The 21,826-nt window shown below is 43.9% G+C and overlaps 1 protein-coding gene across 1 annotated transcript in view; it reads left to right on the top strand.

The window, feature by feature from the left end:
* SPIRE2 (spire type actin nucleation factor 2) overlaps positions 1–21,826 on the top strand; it is a 46,008-nt gene that overhangs the window by 12,084 nt on the left and 12,098 nt on the right. The window contains exons 2-7 of the mRNA XM_018566495.1: positions 13,500–13,543; positions 16,405–16,749; positions 16,841–16,909; positions 19,537–19,701; positions 21,398–21,484; positions 21,578–21,701. Coding sequence (XP_018421997.1) covers positions 13,500–13,543; positions 16,405–16,749; positions 16,841–16,909; positions 19,537–19,701; positions 21,398–21,484; positions 21,578–21,701 — 834 coding nt within the window. The remainder of the gene's footprint in view (positions 1–13,499; positions 13,544–16,404; positions 16,750–16,840; positions 16,910–19,536; positions 19,702–21,397; positions 21,485–21,577; positions 21,702–21,826) is intronic.

The raw sequence follows: 21,826 nt of genomic DNA, 5'->3' as shown, positions 1-21,826 counted from the left end.
CCCCCAGGGCCAAAGCCAAAAAAAAGTTTATTCCTTCCGGGGGGGGGGGGGGGTCACTGCAACTTTACATTTACAGTAATTTAGAGTTCAGTTTTAAATGAACTTGTGTCCAGACTATAAATGCTAAAGTTCTTGCACATTCTTAATAAACAGTAAATGAGCTTTAAAACAAGCCCTTCCTGGACTTTCTAGGTGCAATTAATTTAAATGGGCTGCTCGTTCACCAAAATGGATAAGCACACTTTTAACAACACAGCACACCATAACGCACCAGTGTGTTACTATGTATTGTGGAGCACTGCTTTGGGGTGCAAGTGAAAAATGTGTATGGTACATTGCTGTAATGTGCAGGTTACCACCACTGATAGATGTGAATGGGCCCTAATAGTGGTGCTTCTCTGCTGCCTGTGCTTGGGTGTGGGAGTCACAAGACAAGATAGATAGATAGATAGATAGATAGATAGATAGATAGATAGATAGATAGATAGATAGGTAGATAGATGTATTGTATAGGTGTTACCGCAAGGCAAGGAAGCGTGTTATACACGCATTAGTCTGTTGCCATGCCTTCCATTTTCAGTGTGCGCAGTAACACACTACTTTCTCAAACCAGTTTCTTACTAGTTTGAGAAAGCTGGTCGGATGACCAGTGAAACGCCTTCAAGAAAAATACCGCAAGTCCAGTTGCCTTGACTTTTTTTTTACAGATAAACCATGACCTGGATGAATAAGAACCTTCACAGACAATACACTACATTGCCAAAAATGGTAAACATCTAATTTGGAAATCTAGGGGCTGCCTTAAGGCAACATGTATTAACGTGTGACATAGCGCAATAAAGCACATGCATCGAACGCACTACAATGGATCGTCTTGGTGTAAATGAAGCCTAAAAATACTGAAGCTAACAGATCAACTTGACAGCGAGCAAAGCAGAATTCTCAGAAGGAGCTTCATGTTTCATTTCAATGGCCATTTAGGTTTTAGATCCATGGGCTGTGTATGGTCCCATTATAGGTACACATGTCTGTGGATTGGAGAAATGTCTGGAATTCCAAGTGGAGATGGGAGAATGTCATTGCCGTCACTGAAATGTGTTCATGGAACGTCCTGCATGTGCTTGTATTTACACTGCACTCTCCAGACTTAGATAATTGCACTTTAATAAGGCTGATTGTTCCAGAGTTTCATTATCTACCAGAACCTGTCTGACGGCTGCTAATCGTGTGTACAGAGATGACACTTTGTTTTTATTTGATGCAGCATCATTACTATTATTAATTATTATTATTAAGAGGAAGAGAAACTTGTACAATTCAGCTTTCCCCAACAGACACTCAGTATTTACTGTATCTTTCAATGTTCTGATTTCATATTCTGACTCGTGCATGCTATCGTACAACGCATCAACGCATCAACGCGTGTGGTACCGTGCATTAGGTGTGGTGCATGCATTCATTTGAATGGCACTCCAATTCACCTTCTAGTGGCTGTGCATTGCAGTGCAGCCATACCATGTGTTGCAGTAAAAAAAAGTAGTGCATGCACATCTTTTTTGACTGTATTGTGGTATTGTGGTACCGCGTGCTGTGCTGCAACACATGGCCACCGGAAGGTGCATTGGGGTATCCAATCCAATAAATAGCAATGCAACGCAATTAGCGTACAGTACTGAACGCTAGGTACGTTGTGCGATTAACGCATCTCTATATTGTGAACGGGCCTTTAGACATAATTGCTGCTCTTATAGGGCTCATTCACACCAGATGCCTTGATCAACGTCAATCAACTCGGGCTCAACACTAGGACACTGTAAAAAAACAACAACAACAATTATAAATGCATTGCATAAAAATGCAGCATGTCTGCAGATTGTCACAACACAATGCACATAAATGCACGCCAACATAAGTCAATGCAACATGCCTCTCATAATGCAAAACAAAATAGAATTTATAAACACAGATCAGTGCAGTGACCTGGGGCAGCCATTCAGAAGTCATACACTGTTCACCAGAGTGAATTCTGATTGGTGCTTGTCTGAATAAAACCGCATGTGACTCAGAACTGCCTAGAAGCTCACCGTATTCCAAATACTCCCATACTCCTGCAAATCAACTGATCCTTGCACACAGTCCTGTGCAATACAGCAATACAATGTACACTAGTAGAATCCCATTAGAACAAAATGTGTTTTCGGAACGTTTGATATACGTACTGGGGTACTGGGGTCAAAACGACGATCGTTTTTGATGACGAATAAAATCAAAAGAGCCGGATGGAAAGTTTTTTTCTCGAATGATCGAAATTCTAATAGTGATTGTGTCTTTCATTCAGGAAACTCAACTTTCCAAAACCATGTCAAAATGACATTTTCAAAGGACACTTATGAAGTCTCTGATGACATTATTAAATGTTCTGACGAGATTTTATGTTTGAACGTTCGTGAAAAATTTACTAGTGTATGGCCAGCTTAAAGCTCTTCTACTGGTAAGAAAAGAAAACTACCCTTGTAGTGGGGCTACGGTGGCACTGCAAGGGTTAACTGCTTTCTAATCTCTAAGGGACTTGCATAAAGCACTTTTACTTACCTGAGCCTCACCGCTGGCTCCAAGACTGGCGTCTGCAGCCTTTTCTCCCTATACTCCAGGGGTGGTAGCACCCTAGACATTAACAAGGCGTTAGCCTATGCAGTGTGGGGTTGGCTCCTCTACAAGGTAGTTTTATTTTATCTAGAGATAGGCTTTAAGGGGCTGATTTATAACACGTTCTCCAAGAGTACAGCTGGGTGACTGATGTTTGCATCACATTACTGCCACTAGAGGGAGCCGAGAGCATAGACAATTTCTGAGCTCCTTGGCTCCCTCTACTGGTAGTAATGTGTTTGTTCGAACGTTGTTCACCTAGCTATATGCTGGCTAAACATGTTATATATGAGCAATTGTGTGTAAAGTAAAAAACGCAGTAGGCTACATTTGTAAGTTTACCATTTTTAGATTCAATTCAATTGCATTTCAGAGTATTTTCATCTAGTGTAACACACACATATTTGTTTTTTTTCCTCGAAAAGTCCAATCAGAAAATCTGTTGGTTTCCAACCAATTTTTTATTAAATTGTTTTACCTTCTACAACCTCATTGAAACAAGGCTATATTTCCCAACTTGACCAATTATTCCTTTTTGACTTGATCTAAAAAAAACAAATTGATCAGGAAAATGGCCAGCAGGCTTCCTTTTTCTTTAGATCCAGTCAGAATAAGTAAAATGTTGCATTGTCAGTTGAATGTCTGAATTGAAAGGTGAGTGGGCACCTTTGTCCGTGTGCAAAGTGTCAGGTTTACTTCAATGCTGGCCTGACCAGCAGCACATACTCACCTACACTTTGCTTCCCCACCACTCAATTCAGCCAATGGGTGCTAAGAGAAACACCTGGTACTTTAGGGTATGGGGAAACTTGTGACTCACTCACATCCCTCTCGTGAGGCAGTACCTGTACTTGGCAATTGATTACTCAGACACCCAGTGCTGTCACATTTGAATGGGTAGATTGACCATAACACTGTGTAAATAGAGCTTCCTCTCCTCGCTCCAGGAGGCTAAACGGAATGGCGAGTGGGTGACAGTAAAAAGAAGGTGGGCATTTCATGCTTGGGGGGAAGGGGTTGGGGCAGCATTAAAGGAACCTGTTGCTTTGCCCTGCATGGGCAGATCACAGGTCCACCTTAAAGTAAACCTTTGGGCTTACTATATCTTCCTCGGTGGGCCTATGTCCATAGAGCAGGCAAGTCCAAGGGCTTGAACTCATGTCCCTTTATTGAGTGGGTGAGGGTAAAATATTGACTGTCCACTGTTACAATTAAAATGCATGGAAGCCACCGAAATGTGGCCATGCTCACAGAAAGACTCTTTTCATGTGATCAGAGCTGAGACTTGCACTGAGAGATTAGCAGTAGAGTACCTTACTCCCTGTGCGGGGCTACTAAGCAAAAAATAGGGCCTGCATATGTAATGAGCAAATATGGCCGCTCCACATATATATTTATCTATACACAGAAAAAAAGTTTTTAAAAGAATTAACATTCACTTATAAAAATACCATAAACCAAGATGATCACATCCCCATATATATCAAAAAACATGTAAAAAGTCAATGGTTCCCTTTTAAGAAGTATTACTGTGAAGGTTTGTGGTTTAATTTGAGGCTTGTTTTTATTTTTACTAGGACATAATTTTTTACCCTTAGTTGTGTTTATTTATTTTCACTAAGCTAGTCACGTTTGTGCTGCCGCTGTGGGAGGTATATGAAAGGTATAATTATGTTTAACATTAAGATGGCTTACCATTATGTGAAAGGATTTTTCTGATAAGATGCCAACTCTGTTCTCTGGGAAAAAACAAAAATAATGACTCTAATAGGCTTTTTGCATTAGTCAATAAAAAGCCATATGGGCATATGCAATGTGAAACAAGCAGAATGTCAGGGGGCAGGTAAAGTGGCCCCATGCAAGGCAAAGTAAAAAGGTCACCTAACATCTCCCTTCCCCAGCAGGACGTACTCATCTTCCATTGGCTCCCTCATTGCTCCATTCAGTTGCCAGGGGCGAGAAGCAATACCTAATACTTATGCATATGTGACAGCACTGGATCCGGGATGTTGGCCCAGTGCTGTCACATGGGGGTGCAGAGAGTCTTTAAAACTGTGTAAGCTCTGACAGGTTGGTTTGGACAACACGCGGGCCTTGCTGAACACAGTGGACAAGGATGGAATTGTGAGCTGTGGGGGAAGAATGAAAGAAAGGTGAACTACAAGGAAGGATGAAGGAAAGGTGAGCCGCAGGGAAAGGATGAAGGAAAGGTGAACTGCAGGGAAGGATAAAGGAAAGGTGAGCTGCAGGGGAAGGATGAAGGAAAGGTGAACTGCAGGGAAGGATAAAGGAAAGGTGAGCTGCAGGGGAAGGATGAAGGAAAGGTGAACTGCAGGGAAGGATAAAGGAAAGGTGAGCTGCAGGGGAAGGATGAAGGAAAGGTGAACTGCAGGGAAGGATAAAGGAAAGGTGAGCTGCAGGGGAAGGATGAAGGAAAGGTGAACTGCAGGGAAGGATAAAGGAAAGGTGAGCTGCAGGGGAAGGATGAAGGAAAGGTGAACTGCAGGGAAGGATAAAGGAAAGGTGAGCTGCAGGGGAAGGATGAAGGAAAGGTGAACTGCAGGGAAGGATAAAGGAAAGGTGAGCTGCAGGGGAAGGATGAAGGAAAGGTGAACTGCAGGGAAGGATAAAGGAAAGGTGAGCTGCAGGGGAAGGATGAAGGAAAGGTGAACTGCAGGGAAGGATAAAGGAAAGGTGAGCTGCAGGGGAAGGATGAAGGAAAGGTGAACTGCAGGGAAGGATAAAGGAAAGGTGAGCTGCAGGGGAAGGATGAAGGAAAGGTGAACTGCAGGGAAGGATAAAGGAAAGGTGAGCTGCAGGGGAAGGATGAAGGAAAGGTGAACTGCAGGGAAGGATAAAGGAAAGGTGAGCTGCAGGGGAAGGATGAAGGAAAGGTGAACTGCAGGGAAGGATAAAGGAAAGGTGAGCTGCAGGGGAAGGATGAAGGAAAGGTGAACTGCAGGGAAGGATAAAGGAAAGGTGAGCTGCAGGGGAAGGATGAAGGAAAGGTGAACTGCAGGGAAGGATAAAGGAAAGGTGAGCTGCAGGGGAAGGATGAAGGAAAGGTGAACTGCAGGGAAGGATAAAGGAAAGGTGAGCTGCAGGGGAAGGATGAAGGAAAGGTGAACTGCAGGGAAGGATAAAGGAAAGGTGAGCTGCAGGGGAAGGATGAAGGAAAGGTGAACTGCAGGGAAGGATAAAGGAAAGGTGAGCTGCAGGGGAAGGATGAAGGAAAGGTGAACTGCAGGGAAGGATAAAGGAAAGGTGAGCTGCAGGGGAAGGATGAAGGAAAGGTGAACTGCTGGGAAGGATAAAGGAAAGGTGAGCTGCAGGAAAGGGTAAAGGAAAGGTGAACTGCTTGGAAGGATAAAGGAAAGTTGAGCTGACGGGGAAGGATGAAGGAAAGGGTGAGTAGTAGGGGAAAGGTGAAGGAAACGGTGAGCTGCAGGGGAAGGATGAAGGAAAGGTGAACTGCAGGGAAGGATAAAGGAAAGGTGAGCTGCAGGGAAGGATAAAGGAAAGGTGAGCTGCAGGGAAGGATAAAGGAAAGGTGAGCTGCAGGGAAGGATAAAGGAAAGGTGAGCTGCAGGGAAGGATAAAGGAAAGGTGAGCTGCAGGGAAGGATAAAGGAAAGGTGAGCTGCAGGGAAGGATAAAGGAAAGGTGAGCTGCAGGGAAGGATAAAGGAAAGGTGAGCTGCAGGGAAGGATAAAGGAAAGGTGAGCTGCAGGGAAGGATAAAGGAAAGGTGAGCTGCAGGGAAGGATAAAGGAAAGGTGAGCTGCAGGGGAAGAATGAAGGAAAGGGTGAGTAGTAGGGGAAAGGTGAAGGAAACGGTGAGCTGCAGGGGAAGGATGAAGGAAAGGTGAACTGCAGCGAAGGACTTTGTTACTTTGCCCATGCAGGCTCACATTATAGAATGTCCTATATTATTTGTGACATTGTTTAATTACAATGGCCTTCATATTTCTGGGGGATAATACTGTTCAGGGCTTCATAATGAAGGAAGAGAGTATAGAGGACGTGTGACATCACTGAACCGGACTGAAGATACCAAGAAAATAAGTATAAAGAATTTTTCAATGGTGGTGGGGTGTGGAACTAGTGGAGGGGAGAGCCCAAGCTGGGCTTTAAAACCTAGAAGAGTCTCTAACTGTTCCCTACTTTATCCTAAACAAAAAAAAAGACTTTGGTTGGAGTTGGGCTTCAGATACATCTTGTGGCTAAAAGACTGTGTCCCTGGTCCTCTATACCTTTCTCCTCTCCCGGAGTAGTTTAAGCACAAAACTGGCATAAGGGCCCTTTGTTTAATAACAGTTATACAATGCAGAGGTAAATGCCTCATAATTATACATCAATTAGCCAGGCTTCTAAAATAACATATGTGTAAAGTTTCGCAATCACATTTACCGCATTGTTATAGTCCAGGTGTTGAGTCCCCAGAAAAATACCATACATGCCATGGCTTTGCTTGCTGGCACATACAACCTCCCAAGAGGCTATAATCCATAATCATCTACCTTCATCTCTTTCTGCTTCTGCTTGTTTCACTACTAAGCACGAATGTACAGGGGCTAAAGTTGTAGTGGTCCTTCACTCATTATCTAGTTAAACAAGCAGAAGCAGGGACAGCTGGCAATTGTGCTGTTGCTGTAGACGCGTCGTTTGTTTGTCTGTCTGGCGAGATTGTTATTTGTGTTGGATGTATACCATGATACAAGTGGTGTTTGGATGGAGTGTGGGGAAAAGCAGACACAGAGGTCATGTCAGAGTCTTTCTCTATGGAAATGTTTAGAGCTCCAGTGGATAAAACAGAGATTAATATGATGATGCAAACCTGCCACAACAAACTTATGATTCCTCAGGATGAAGACAAGATAATGGCTCTGTACATCCCCTAGATACAAAGACACCATGGCCACTGGGAGCAGCTATAATAATGAAGTAATAATGGAAATATTGACCTATTTTTGCCAAGGGTTTAGTTGGAACTCCAACTTAGACTTGTGTTTGTTTTAAATTACCTGGGAACTTTCTGAACCTCTATCAGGTTTTTAATCTTGTCTGAAAGAGTTCCTCTCATCTATTGTCGTGTCACCAGGAAAGGAAGCATGGCAATGGGGACACAGTCAGGGACCAACAGAGGTTCTAATCTTGCCCCACTTTAGCAAAATAAAAGAAACGTTTGGGCTGGTGTCCCACTGTAAAGTTAGGATTACCTTATGACTTGGTATCACTCTTCTGATAGTCTTTCTTCTGTAACCTCTGCTTGTCCTTCAATACAGATTTTCCTGTCCTTTATTGTCTTGATTGGGTTACATATTGGCTGTTTCCAATGCGGAAAACCCAAAGGTCGCAACCTGAAAGTTTTAGAGGGTGACACTTTCCTTGACATCAGGGATTGGGAGGGGACAGATTAGTGACACGCTCAAGGCCACCCCTATAAGGACGCCAGGCTTCCAGTGGTGGTCCGGCATCCACCACCGGCCCTGTCAACTCCCCCAATACCCCCCCACCCCATTCTCAGCAACAAGTACACTAGTGTCCATTGCCTGTCAGCACCCAATAATGCCCCCCAAAAATCGCCTCAGGTAGCAAATAGCAAACAAATAGAGGAGCAGCATTTTTACTAGGACAGAACTACAGACACATCGCCTCTTCCCTTTTCTCCATTACATAGAGGGGAAGGGTTCTGCGGCCCCCAGTTATAGCTAGGAAGAATGTAACTGATAAAGAGTTCAGCAAAGGCAGGGAGCACCGGGAGTTAACATCTGACAAGATCTCTGGCAGGATCAACAGCTTAAACAGCTTATAAGAGACCACATAGGATACTTTAAAGTTAGGGTTTACCTGCACTTTAAAGTGACTATGCCTTGGCAAAAAAGAAGAGTACATTTACTTGCCTCTTCAGTGGTCAATTTCTTGAAAAGCTTCTGGTTTACTGCTCAAAGTCCTCTACAAATATTTATACAGTTCCAGGTGTGTGGAATCCTTGACCCCCGCTGCTAACTGTGGTTTCTACCAACTGCTTATTAGTGACTACAGGAGGGTACAGGCCAGCGGAAGGAACCACAGCAAGTGTGTGTGGGGGGGGTAGCGGGTCATTGACCCATCCGACAGAGGATGATGAGCCATGAAACAATCCTCTACAAAGGTAAGTACATGCAGTCTTCCTTTAGCAGGTATGGTATACATACAAGTGATCGTCACTTTAAGGAAGCTAGTGGGGCTACCCCTGAACTGCAAGCGTTTCCTGGAGTTCTGCTTAATTCTACCTTTCTGGCTGACCTCACACTAGAACATTTAACCAGAAGTTTACCTGTTTACCTTTCCCCCTAGATAGGAGCAATGTTTAGAGTACCTAGTGCACCCCTAGTCATGTATGCTCATAATATACCATTATGTCTATTAGATCTTTACCACCTTTATGAAATTCTGACTTCCATCTACAGTCAGTGGCCAGTTATCGCAAAATTAGGCTGTATCTGGTTTCCATTTTTTTTTCTGGTTTTCTTTTTTTTTTACCCAAGAGGAATGTATCAGTATTAATGTACCTTCCAGGCTATTGGATGTGAGCATAGTTAGTGTTATAATGGATCAGTAGCCATAAGGAGTACAGACAGGATGGCGACACATCCATTGCAGCAGTGCTAATTCAGGAACGTCTGCAGGTGCCGGACTTTTATTTGTATCTGTTGCGATGAGTGCAGATGCGTGCGTTCGCACACTGTCATTATCTTACATGAAGATTGCAGCTTACGTTTCATAGGCTCAGCAGGAAAAGCTGACATCAGCTTAATTCAATGAACATGCTTAATATCAGATTTTACTTCTTATGCACTGAAGCCCAACTAGCCAGGTTATAAAAATAGTGCCCCCGCCCCCACACCCAAACACCCATAAGAGATCTGGCCCACAATCTTCTTCCTTGCTGGTTGTGATGACCAGTCCGCTGAAGCTATTCTGCTTGCCGGTCTCCAGCTATTTTTATCGCCCTTCTTGTTGACCTAAATATGGCTGCACTGTAATTAGTGTAGGCCCAGAACCTACATCATCAGGGTGGCATGTAGCCGCTCCCATAGGTACCCTCTTGTCACATTTCAATGCTGGAGATCTGGGACAACGGCCATTGCCGAACCGCGGATTAAGGTGAGTAATGATGGCTGTTACATAGTTAAGAGCTAACTGCACTTTATGTTTCATGTTACACCCATATTTAGGGTGAATTAGGAACAATTAGCAGTATTAGAAGGAGAAGTCAGCAATGGCTTCCTTTATATTCATTCTCAATACAGTTTTATTTTTAAGAAAGCACCTTCTGATCTAATAGCATCTAATTGGTATGAAGAAATACTATTGTCTTTGGCAAGTTTAGACATGACATGCTTGTTACTGGGATGGCGTTGTGTAGGACGCTTAGAGCAATGAAAACAAAGAAGAGTCAAAAGGTGTTGAAGCGTCATGTTACCTTATCTACAGTTCACTACCTGACCTCACACCCAAGCCATTGGCAGGCAACAATCCTTTCTTCTGATCTTTACACCGAGTCCCAGTGCAATGACTAGATTAATGCGTGCATTACATCAATTGTCATAAAACATGCTTCTGTCAACATTTGCCAGATAATGTTTATTTAACAAATGCTCATACACAGTGCTGGGATTAAAGCAGGCTAAACTTGGATGTTCTGGCTTCTTGACATTTCCAACCACATCCTGGCTGAAGTCAGAGGCACTTATCCCAATGCTTGGCATTGTAGAATGTAGAGTAAGGGAGTTACCCAATTACCTTCGGGGATCAGAATTTTTTTTTCTCCTGTTAGAGTGAACTGGATCATATAAAGTTTTTTTGCCTTCTCTGGATTAACTGTTACTTCCAGTGAACAGGCTTTGCTGATTTTCTCCATAAAATGAGAACAGAAATGGATTCCCACACAATGTTGGTTGTAGTATATCGCTCTTGGCCATTATGCTCAACTTGTACATGCTGTCTTCTCAGTTGGACAATATGGAGAATTCGGCAAGGACCAATTAGCCATATTGGATCATAAAACCAAGTTAAATATTGTATTATATTATGTTTTAACTGCAGTGGGGTGATGGAGGGAAATCTTTTCTTCTGGGGTCCAGGAGAGTGATAAAAAGCCAATGGATAACTGAATTTGCTTTGGCCAATCTAAGATGAAACAGAAGATATACACCAGCCATAACATTTTGACCACTGACAAGTGAAGGGAATAACATTGATTATTTCATTGCAATGGCATCTGGAAGTGGGTAGGATATATTAGACATTTTGTCCCTGAAGTTGATGTGTTGGAAGCAGAAAAAATGGACAAGTGTAAGGATTTGAACAACTTTTACAAGGGCCAAATTGTAATGGCTAGACGACTGGGTCAGAGCAACTCCATAACTGCAGCTCTTATGGGATGTTTCTGGGTCTGCAGTGGTCAGGACTTACCCAACGTTGTTAAAGGATGGAAAACCAGTGAACCAGTCACAGGGTCATGGGCGGCCAAGGCTCATTGCTACACGTGGGGAGCGAAGGCTGGGATCCAAAAAAAGAGCTACTGTAACTTAAATTGCTAAAAAGTTAATGCTGGTTCAACAGAAAGGTATCTGAACACAAAGTGCATCGCAGTTTGTTGCATATGGGGCTGCGTAGCCATAGACTGGACAAGGTACTCATGCTGACCTGCGTCCAACACCAAAAGTGCCTACAATGGGCACATGAGCATCAGAACTGTACCACAGAACAATGGAAGAAGGTGGGCTGGTCTGAGGAATCACAGGGATGTGTGTTGCTTACCTGTGGAAGAGATGGCAATATGATGCACTATGGGAAGAAGGCAAGTCTGCAGAGGCAGTGTGATGCTTTTGGCAATGTTCTGCTGGGAAACCTTGGGTCCTGCCATTCATGTGGATATTACTTTGACACGTACCACCAACCTAAACAGTGTTGCCGACCAAGTACACCCCTTCATGGAAATGGTATTCCCTGAGGGCAGTGGGGGATCCGTGCATGGCTTTCCTGCGGAACTGAAGGCACCCGTCTAAATGGGGCCTTACTTTGCCTGATGAAGGCGCCCTGAGAGGTTCTGAAACTTTGCCTTTTCTATAAGCTGAACAAACCTCAATAAAGACATGCTTTGAAGCAAGATGTCGTGCTGACAACATATGTCTCCTATGTATATTATATCAGGCCCAGTTCATGTGAAGTAATAATTCTTCTTCTTTGTGTTTGTAGTGTTCTTTGAATGGTATACCCTTGAGCTTTCTTATATGAGAAATGATATATAGACAGTAGACTAGATATACAGAATAGTTTGCATGGACTTTTCAATTACTTTATAGATTTTCTTTCTAAAGGCAGGAATTGTATGTATGGTAAATAATTTATCAATGTGTGTTAATCCTAAAAACAGACAATACCTTGTTTCCATGTATACACTGTAGTTTGCATGTATTTATGTACATGGGGTGGGGATATTTGTTCATCACTACTACTGCTTCCTGCTTTGCAGGGCTACACAATGGTTGTGCTTTACTGCTCTATCTTACAATGCAAGTCTGTGAGTCGACAGGTTTATAACAATGCACTTCTTGTGTGGTTATTATTGTATATCAACGACTGCAGTTAAAGTATTGTAATGTATTAAACGCTCAAACTTTTTTTCGAATAATTAATCCAGATCAAACAAATATTCATTGCCCAGAAAAGTATTTCTTACATTTTTGCCTAAGCACGTATAGCCATAATGTTTCCAAACAGCTCCAACGCTCTCACCTCTGCTTCCCTAAACTTCCTGTTGTGCACAGGACCATAATCTGGCTCCATAGGACCCTGCAAGGGAAAGGAGCCACCCTAAAACAGGATATCAGTGGACCAACTGATTCTGCAGGAAACTAAAACTTTTAAACATGGAGCATCATCCATTGTAAGTGATTTTATCAGCATTTGAAATAGCTTAAAAACCTTTTGACTTTAATATTACTTTAAGTTGGCCATACACTGTTATAACGTAGGCCAATTCACATCAATTGGGCAAAATTCTAACAGTGGGTTGTTCTGCCTTTTCGAGAGAAGTCAATTATTAGTTAGAGCCGACCTGTGACGAAGAAGCAGTGAGCAGAAACATGCACCGATCTGCTCACTTCCCAATCGTCTCCCTGCAGTGAGCGATGCCGGTCAGTCACGGCTCCCAGCAGGGATTCCCCCTCTCCCCTCTCTGATCCTCCACGCTGAGTGGAGGAACAAACGGGGGAGGGGCGGGCACAGCTGGCTCTGCCTCTAGATAGGCAGAGCCAGCTGTCACTCACGCAGCTGGGTGAATCTCGACAGTAATGTCGAGACAGCCGCGGCGCTCTCAGTATATAGTGGGCAATAGCTCGCTATATACTGAGCTTTGGGTCACGGGAGGAGGCTGGTATATGTTCTCCCGTGACCCTAAAGAGAACTATGGGGAAAACCACTTACCGCATAGTTCTCTTTTAAGGGGTCAATCTATAAATCTATAGCTCAATGGCAAAAATATAGAATAGCGAGCTTCTAAAAATGTGAAAATCACAACAAAAATACTTTAAAGTGAACACTGCAATATGCGCACACTGATAATATAATGAGTTTCCCTGTAAAAGATGGGCTATTGTTAAAGTTTGATTCAGGCTTAATCAAATGGACTGTCCCCACATAGAGGGAAGAATAGAATCTTTGGACGACTGACTCCCCAGTGGTTTGCAGGCAATGCGTGCTGTGTAGCCCCAGGCTGTGACTGATGTAAAGTGCTTTTCTCAAAGTGGGTTTTGAGATCAGTCATCTCATCTGTGTAATGTATGTTGCTGTGTTCTCTCTCCAGGGACCACGGAGAGCGCCCCCATTTCATCACTCACAGAGACTCAGGTAAAAGCTGTAATCAGATATGATTGAAGTACGGTGGGGGGAGGAGGAGGAGGGGGGGGAGGGGTGTTGCTCTGATGAGTTTAGCTGCATTCATCAACTTTATGAAAGGATCAGTGTCCTTAATCAAGCCTTATCAATCTGGACATTTGAACTATACCTGATTGCAGCTTCATTGTAAATGTCCTGCATGCAAATAAATTGCTGTACAGCTTGGTGTGAGTGTAGTTCATGTGTCTAAAAATGTTCTTTTAATCCAAGCAGTGGGAAAAAATAAGTGGCATGTGAGGGGTTATTATTAATGGTGTGCTAAATGGCAAGGGATGGCATGCGAAGACATAGCCCTATGACCCTCTGATGTTTTAAATCGGGGAAGTCTCAGTTTGTTATTTTATTGATATAAAATGTTATACATGATAAGATTACAGTAAAGTCTACCTGTACTGTACTTATAGCAAGGCATTACATTGCACCTAGAAGCATCCGAGAGCTACACAGGCATTTTTAGCAGCTCAGATGTCCTTAGGTTTGTATCATGGCATGTTGGGTCTTCTTCCTCTTGCCAATTCTCTAGTCCTCTACTGATGCCCCTTAGGGGGGGGGGGTGGCACCATGCAATAGGTACAAACTGGCACTCATAAGGGGGTCCGTCCATAGAATACTTAGGGGTAGAAGTGACGGACTAGAGACGGGAAAACAAGCCAAGGAAGGCACTTCATGGTGTCTACTGTCAAGCTGACCACATCCATGCTTCCATGGAAGATGGAATAAGTTGGCAGGATGGGGCAACCCTATGGAAACATGGAGCAGCTCTACCCTCTTGTCTCCAATCCTACCGCTGGAACCTTGGTGCCCATTAAAGCTTCCACCAGGGTCTTCACTCAGCGATAGATAAAAACTGGGTCCGTCCATTCAAGACTTTATTTGCAAACAGGCATAAAAGCAGCCAACAAACAAATGCTAATGCATTTCAGCTAAGACTAAGGCCCAGTTTGGGGGCAGAAACGTGTTTGCATTTGTGTATTGGCTGCTTTTATGTCTTTTTGCAAATAAAGTCTTGAATGGATAGACACCCTTACAAGTGCCAATTTTTTACCTATTGTTGAGTGAAGGCTCTGCCGGAAGCTTTACCGGGCACCGAGGTTCCAGCAGCAAGATTGGAGACGAGGGTAGAGCTGCTCTGCTTCCCTAGGGTGGCACCATGCCACCAACTCATTCCATCTTCTATGAAAGCATGGAAGTAGTCAGCTTGACAGCAAACACCATCAAGTGCCTTCCTTGGCTTGTTTTCCAGTCTCCAGCCCATCACTTCTACCACTAAAATGCATAGAGGTGGTATCACATGGTCTCATATGCAGAAGCCAGGATTTTCTGGAGACTGGCGTTCCAAATTGCACAAGTTAAGAGCAGTCCCTTGATGGAGCTACCTACCGAGCTGCGGGTTTATATTTATTGTTTTGTCCTGGGTACAGACTTGCCTTAATTTCAGTATGCATATTTCCATAGAAGAAATGTGCCATTTTCTGTATATAAAAGCAGTTTTAGGTCAAGCTGGTCCATTATTCTGAATTTTAATTAGTGTTAAATAGGATAATTGCTTTGTGGTTTTGCTTTCCCCAAGTTCATAGAATAAAACTACTCTATTTCCAAGAAATCCCACTTCAGCAAGATGCACTTCTCATAGACAGAAGATTGTGGTCTTAAAGGCCCAATACCTAAACCAAAAGGGTGCTCACATACCTGCAACAGCCTCCGAGCCTCTGTCGTATGCCTCTGCCAAAATCTCAGGGCATTCTGATGGGCACAACTGCAATGCTTCAAGGCAGTGTGGAGTTTGCTTACTCCCTCCTACCTCCCACACCTTCCTACTGGCCCAATACTATAATGGGCTGCCTCAGTGGCCATTAGAAATTTGGCCAATAATTAGGCTGGACACCTAGGGATACAGTCTGGGATTAGGGTAAAAGGAAGGTCCACGGGAACAAAAAATCAATTTAAAAACTAACACTGACACTTGTAGGCACCACAAGGGCCCAGCACTTTAGCACTGTTGTTACCATGTATTAGTTTAAGCCAGGTCAGTTGCACTTTACAATGCTAAGGGGTGCATTTATAAAACGTTTGCAGAGCTGTTTGTTCTGTGATGTCTGTGTTGTAAATTTTGCACCGCAATATGGCCACTAGATGAAGCCGAGGAGCATAGGAGTTTCCTATACTTCTCCACTCCATCTAGTGACCATAATGTTGTGCAAATCTACAAAACAGACATCGCAGAGCGAATAGTTCTGCAAACGTTTTATAAATAGACCTCTTTATCTACCCAAGATGGAGTAGATATGAGATGAGAGATGCAAGATGTGCTTGCCAGACTTTCCAAATTTTATTATCACAGTTCTTAGCACTGTTCAAAGTGGACCACTTATGTTGCTGCCTCCCACCCCTTGCTGTTAAAATTCTTCATTATGGAGATAAAAGAACTCTGGGAGAAATATTTACTTTACTCCATGCTTCTGGCACTTTCTTCTAGATGAGGTGACATCAATGGGTCTTCTTGTGGGATCTTGGGAAAATTGAGGATCCCAAATCCCGTAAGAACATGCTTTTGTACAGGGCAGTAGTGTCCCCTCATGAAAATTGGGATCCTAAGTTGCCCAAGATCCCTCTGTGAGGCCCAGTGATGTCAGAAACAGGAAGTGGTCAGAACACACAAGTAAGGAGAGTATTTTCATAAATAATTTTTCAATATGCAGCCACATATGTGACCTTGCATTTTGTACAAGGTTCGCTTTATTCAGACAAGGCTATTGTCGTCTGTAACAAGTAAGTCTTACAACATCACAACTAACGTTTCTCCTCTATTACAGATGGTGCAGTGCTTGGGCTTTGCCATATACCGGGCGCTGGACTGGGGGCTGGATGAGAGCGAAGAACGAGAGCTTAGCCCGCAGCTAGAACTGCTCATTGACCTCATGGCTGCCAGCGATTCAGAAAGCACCATGGCAGATGAGGGCTATGAAGGCACAGAGGATGAGGATGAAGAAGGTCCTCCTCGAGTGGTGCGCAGCTATACGGCAGCCCTTCGCTTCTGCGCTTCCCACCTTCCAGAACCTAAGGAGGCCCCTGTCCACTACCAGGCGGTTTGCAGGGCTCTGTTTGCAGAGACGTTGGAGCTTCAAGCGTTCCTTCATAAAATCCGGGAGGCCAAAGAGGTGAGCGAATGGAGAGAAAACAATCAACACCTAGTTCTTCGGATGAATTGTTGTAGGAAACACAAAGCTAATTCAAATATTTCTTCTCTAGGTGCTGGTGAAGATGCAGGTGGAGGAAATTGAGCCAGATGGACTTGTGAACTTGCAGAATACGGACTGGGTAAGGAAGAGTGATGAATGTAAATGTCTTGAACCTGGTGAGATATGATGAAGCTCTAAGCATGAACGTGGCTTGATTTATGAAAGCGGTACACTACATGACCTTATCACTACCACTCCACCACTTCTTTTGTATTGGTAAAGAATACGTCTTTTCACCAAAGTACACTTACCTTTTTGCCCACCTGCCTGTCTGCTGTGCTAAGCTAGCCCACCTTATCCCACCTTAAACGCAAACTTACCTTGCAATCAAGTCTGTGATGTTTGTTTGCATCTTGCAGCCAGAAATTAAGTATGCTGGCCGTGCCTGTGCAGTAGCCTCCCCATTGGGTTCTATAGGACCATCTCTGGGATATAACCCAGGCTAGTTTTGGAGTAGGAAATTAGTATTTGGGAGATTTAATGTAACTTGCAGCCTCATGAAAACAACAAGAAGAGAGAGGACGTCTCCAGCAAGTGAAGGGAACTTCCCTCTTAGACAGTTGTCACTAGAACAGGTGGCCGCATTGGAAGATTTCTGTCGTTGGGCAAACTTAAGGGTTTGGGTTTCCCATCACTTTCTGTCCCCGGGACCATGATTACCAGTGCTAATAGAGAGGCTGAATCTCCCCAGCAATAATTACCCTTTACAGAGGTTCTAACCCTTCCACACTTCATCCAAAACAGAAGTTTTGGCTGTACATACAATTCAAAGGCAACTTGCACTTAGGGGTTGTTGGCCTCCTAAAGGTGGCCATACACTGTACAACCATCGCAAGACCTTAGTCTTGCGATGGTTGTAAAGTACTTAAAAAAAGGTACGATCTGCCCATCTTGGACAGGCAGATCGTACTCTCGATCATCGCAAGCCAGCCCCCCTGAGGGGCGGGCTTACGATGACTGTAAGTGTTGCATTAAGCCCATTGAAATGAATGGGATGGCAATGCACCAAACGTCCAAAAAACAAACATGCATCATTTTTGTCAACACAATGCACTACAATGCACGAAAGTGCATTTCCGCTTGTTTGATGCGATGCAACACATGTGCATTGGAGCTGCTTTGCCTTAGTGTGTTGGGGTGGCATTCAAAACCAATGGCACTAAGGCATGTAATATGCGTTAAAATCCTCTGTAGTGATGCACACATTAAGGTGTGCATTTTTAGAGCAAACGACCACCTACCTATAAATTAACATGGTGGCCACTCAGATCCGTATACATTCCCATAGCTGCAATGCTTTGCGGTGTGGCACGTCACCTTTAGATGCTTGCCAAACGTACCTATTGAAGTGAATGGGACCAGACCGCATCCATGTGCCAAACGCTTGGCACGTAGTTGTGGTGCGTTGTGTCAAAGTAAAAACCCTACAAGGATCAAGAACGAGAAAAAGGCAAAAAGGAGGTGGCAGTATCACCTCCTAAAACCTGCAGATCACTACTCAACTGGCTCCGAAATGCAATCCATTGCCGATCGCTTTTCAGAATCGCAGTAAGGTTCACCTCCTGTGTGATCAAGACCTTACAGGGGATGGGACAAACTATAGCGCTGCCAGCGGGTGCTCACAATAATAGGAGAGATTGGGCCTGGTGTGAAACCAGTTCACCTGAGTCACTCAAGTCCGCTAAAAACTGTTCAGTGACCTCCACTCCCCCCCGGCCCAATCAGCGGCGGGAGTTGCAGCTTGGGCATTCCCTACCCCCTTGTGACAAATAGCTGCGGGGCAGCCTTTCCGAAACTGATTGGGCTGGAAGTCACAGTTTTCAGTGGGCTTGGGCAACTGGGTTCACACCAATTCCAGCCTCATCACTACTCACAATAGATACCATAGTAAACTGTGGCAATAATGGCCCAAGCTCCACTGTGTGCTTTAGTTTGTCCCATCCCTTACCAGAAGGGATATGCGTGGGGTGGGAGCGAATCCAGTTGGCCTTAGTAAGTCCGTGCAAAACTGTCACTGACACCCCCTCCTCCCATTGATGAGGTCAGCACAGCACAACTGATTGGTCTGGGAGGGGTGTGTCAATCACAGATTTTTGCAGACTTGGGCAAACTCAGATGAACTGGGTTCACACCAAGCCCCTGCACATCACTATTTACCAGTTTACCTGGACAGCTTGGTTTGCATAAACATGTGCATCAAAATGTAAAAAAAAAAAAAAAAAGGAGAGATAAATTACAATTCATATTCTGAATACTATCAACACATTTATCAACTGGATATACTGATGCAATCTTTTTATGATCATAGTCCTTTGATCCCGCCTCAGTGCCCAAAGTTCAGTCCACGCTGGCCCTGCACAGGTTTTAAAGCTCTCTGGACAGCAGACAGGTGTATGAGTCAGTGTGCAAGATGTTTGACAGCCTCACCTGTAAGATCCTCATATCTAAGTATGAAGTGAGTGCTCCATAGAGGTGTACACATTACTGAGCACAATCTTTTCTGTCCTATGCACGCGTTTGTGTGACAGCATGTCCTGCGATCGTTGTGTCACACGCATTACTTCTTTTGGTCTCTGTTTTGCTTTCTGTTCTGTGCTCTGCATCACGGAGTATATTCTATGTTGCACATGTTTGACGCATGGCTGCGTACACAGGACCTTGTTCTCCGTGCTGTGTGTGTCACACTTGGTGTCGTGTGCTCTGCAGGCTCGTTTGTGGGTGCAGCTGATGAGAGATCTGCGACATGGGGTGCAGCTGAAGAAGGTGCGGGACAAGACGTTTAATTCTTTGCCCACCGAATACCAACTTACTCCATTCGAGATGCTAATGCAAGACATCAGGGCACGAAACTACAAGCTGCGCAAGGTTATGGTGAGTGGGATTTAGGGCATCAATGCCAACTATTTCTGTTTTCCAGGGTTGCTCTGGGGCTCTGAGGACTTGTCACTGGAAATATCCATTGTATTATCAAAAACTGACAGATTGTAGAATCAAATTCATGAATTTGTGCATGTTTAAAAGAAAATGGAAATAACCACATTTTCAGGTGAGCTCAGCAATAAAGAGAACCTCTACTGAGAACAATACAGGCCCTGTATTGTTCTCAGTAGAGGTTCTCTTTAAGGCTAATCTATTGCATGTGAGGCGAGGTCACAGTGTTTTAGAGTAGACTGTATATGGACACCTGTCTCATTGCCATATACATATTACATGAATGGAAACCTAGCATTATGGTAGGCTTTGAATGCCAAGAGTCCAGCACCTGGTTGTAGTGCTGGTTTTTTGATGCCCCCACATGTCCAGAACCTAGTTCTCACACTTAATACAGTCCCCTAACCCTTAAAACTTAATCCCAACCTCTTTAAATTAACCCTTAAAGTTACTCTAATGCTAAAACTGGCAACAAAGGGTCCCTTTCAACTAAGATAGTAAATAGTCAACTCTCTTAATGCCCATCACTACTGTATATGAATAGAATGGCCAAATAAAGCCTCTTCAGAGGGTGTCGCTTCCTTAGTCCCCTGCTGTGCTCAGTGGTTCGTTCCGCTGACCACTATGTTACTACAGGACATAGTAGTGATGTAGGGGTCTGCAGATCAAACTATTGCACACAGCAGGGGACCAGGAAATTGACACTCATGGAAGTGTCAAATCCTGCAAAGTTTTTCAGGTGGCAATTGTCTCTTTATTACAATGTCATTACATACAGCAGCATGGGTGTTGGGAAAGGTGAGCATTTATGATCTTCTTTCTAGGGGACCCTTTTGCCAGTTCTACTTTAGTAACATAGTTGCTTTTTCGGTTCACCTAACCTTGAAAATTAGCCCTTACCTTGTCAATCAATACTGAATCTCAATCCAACCAATGCTGAATCTTAATAACACCTAACACTTAAAGGAGAACTATGGGGTTAGGGCTTTTCCCCATAGTTCTCCAAAGGGTAACGGGAGGACAAAACTAGCATCCTCCCTCTACCCAAAGGTCAGTATACCGCGAGCTACAGCTCACCGTATACTGAGACGCCACAGCTGAAACGGATCCTGCGTGAGTGACAGCTGGCTCTGCCTATCTAGAGGCAGAGCCAGCTGTACCCGCCCACTCCCCCGTCCATTCCGCCAGTCAGCGCAGGAGGATCGGACAGGGGAGGGGAGAATCCAGTCACTCCCCTAACACGGCTCTCTGCAGTGACAGGATCGAGAAGTGAGCGAGCGCTGGTATGTGTTCGCTCACTTCCCTATCTACTGAGCCGACCTGTGACAGTTTTTCATTTTCACAGGTCGGCTCAGATTATGAGGCTGAGTGAAAAGTACTCACCTCATAATTCTCCTTTGGGGCTGATAACACACTGGCTTTTTCTTTGCAGTAGCAATTTATTTTGCATAGTCACATAATTCTGCAATCATGTTCAATTGATCACTATTGAGACAATGCAATTATTAGATGGTTGGATAAGCTAGTGGGTGAGAGTGTCTCCAAGAGGACCCCGGGCACCTAATTTATTAGATTGTAGCTGGTCTTAGCGTGTTCACGGATTCAAAAAGTAATGATGTAACATATAATTTGACAGGTTGGGGGAGACATGCCTCCAAAGGTCAAGAAAGATGCACACGAGGTGATCCTGGACTTCATAAGGTCTCGTCCTCCTCTGAAGCCAGTAAGGACTCTTGTCTTCTCTTGTTGTGTCTCCAATTGAGTTCTGCTCTAAATAAGAGTTCTAAAAAGAATCAACATGCTCTGTCTACTGTAGGTATCCAGTAGGAAACTGCCACCATTGCCCATCAAACAGAGGAGTCTCCATGAAAAGATTTTGGAAGAGATTAAACAGGAGCCGAAACTGCGCCCAGTGGAGACTCAGCGAAGAGGACAAAAAGGTAAATCTTTGGGGTCTGAGGGCTTGTCTACTCTGTGCAGTTATGTATGTCAACCCACAGCCACTAAATCACTTTTTAAGCACATCTCTGGACATAAAACAAATTCTAACTGTGTGTTTGTTTTG

This window comes from Nanorana parkeri, unplaced genomic scaffold (genome assembly GCF_000935625.1).
Source record: "Nanorana parkeri isolate BGI_ZX_2015 unplaced genomic scaffold, ASM93562v1 scaffold952, whole genome shotgun sequence".
NCBI lineage: Eukaryota > Metazoa > Chordata > Amphibia > Anura > Dicroglossidae > Nanorana > Nanorana parkeri.
Note: the sequence above shows the minus strand (reverse complement) of the source record. Positions and strands in the feature narration are given on the sequence as shown.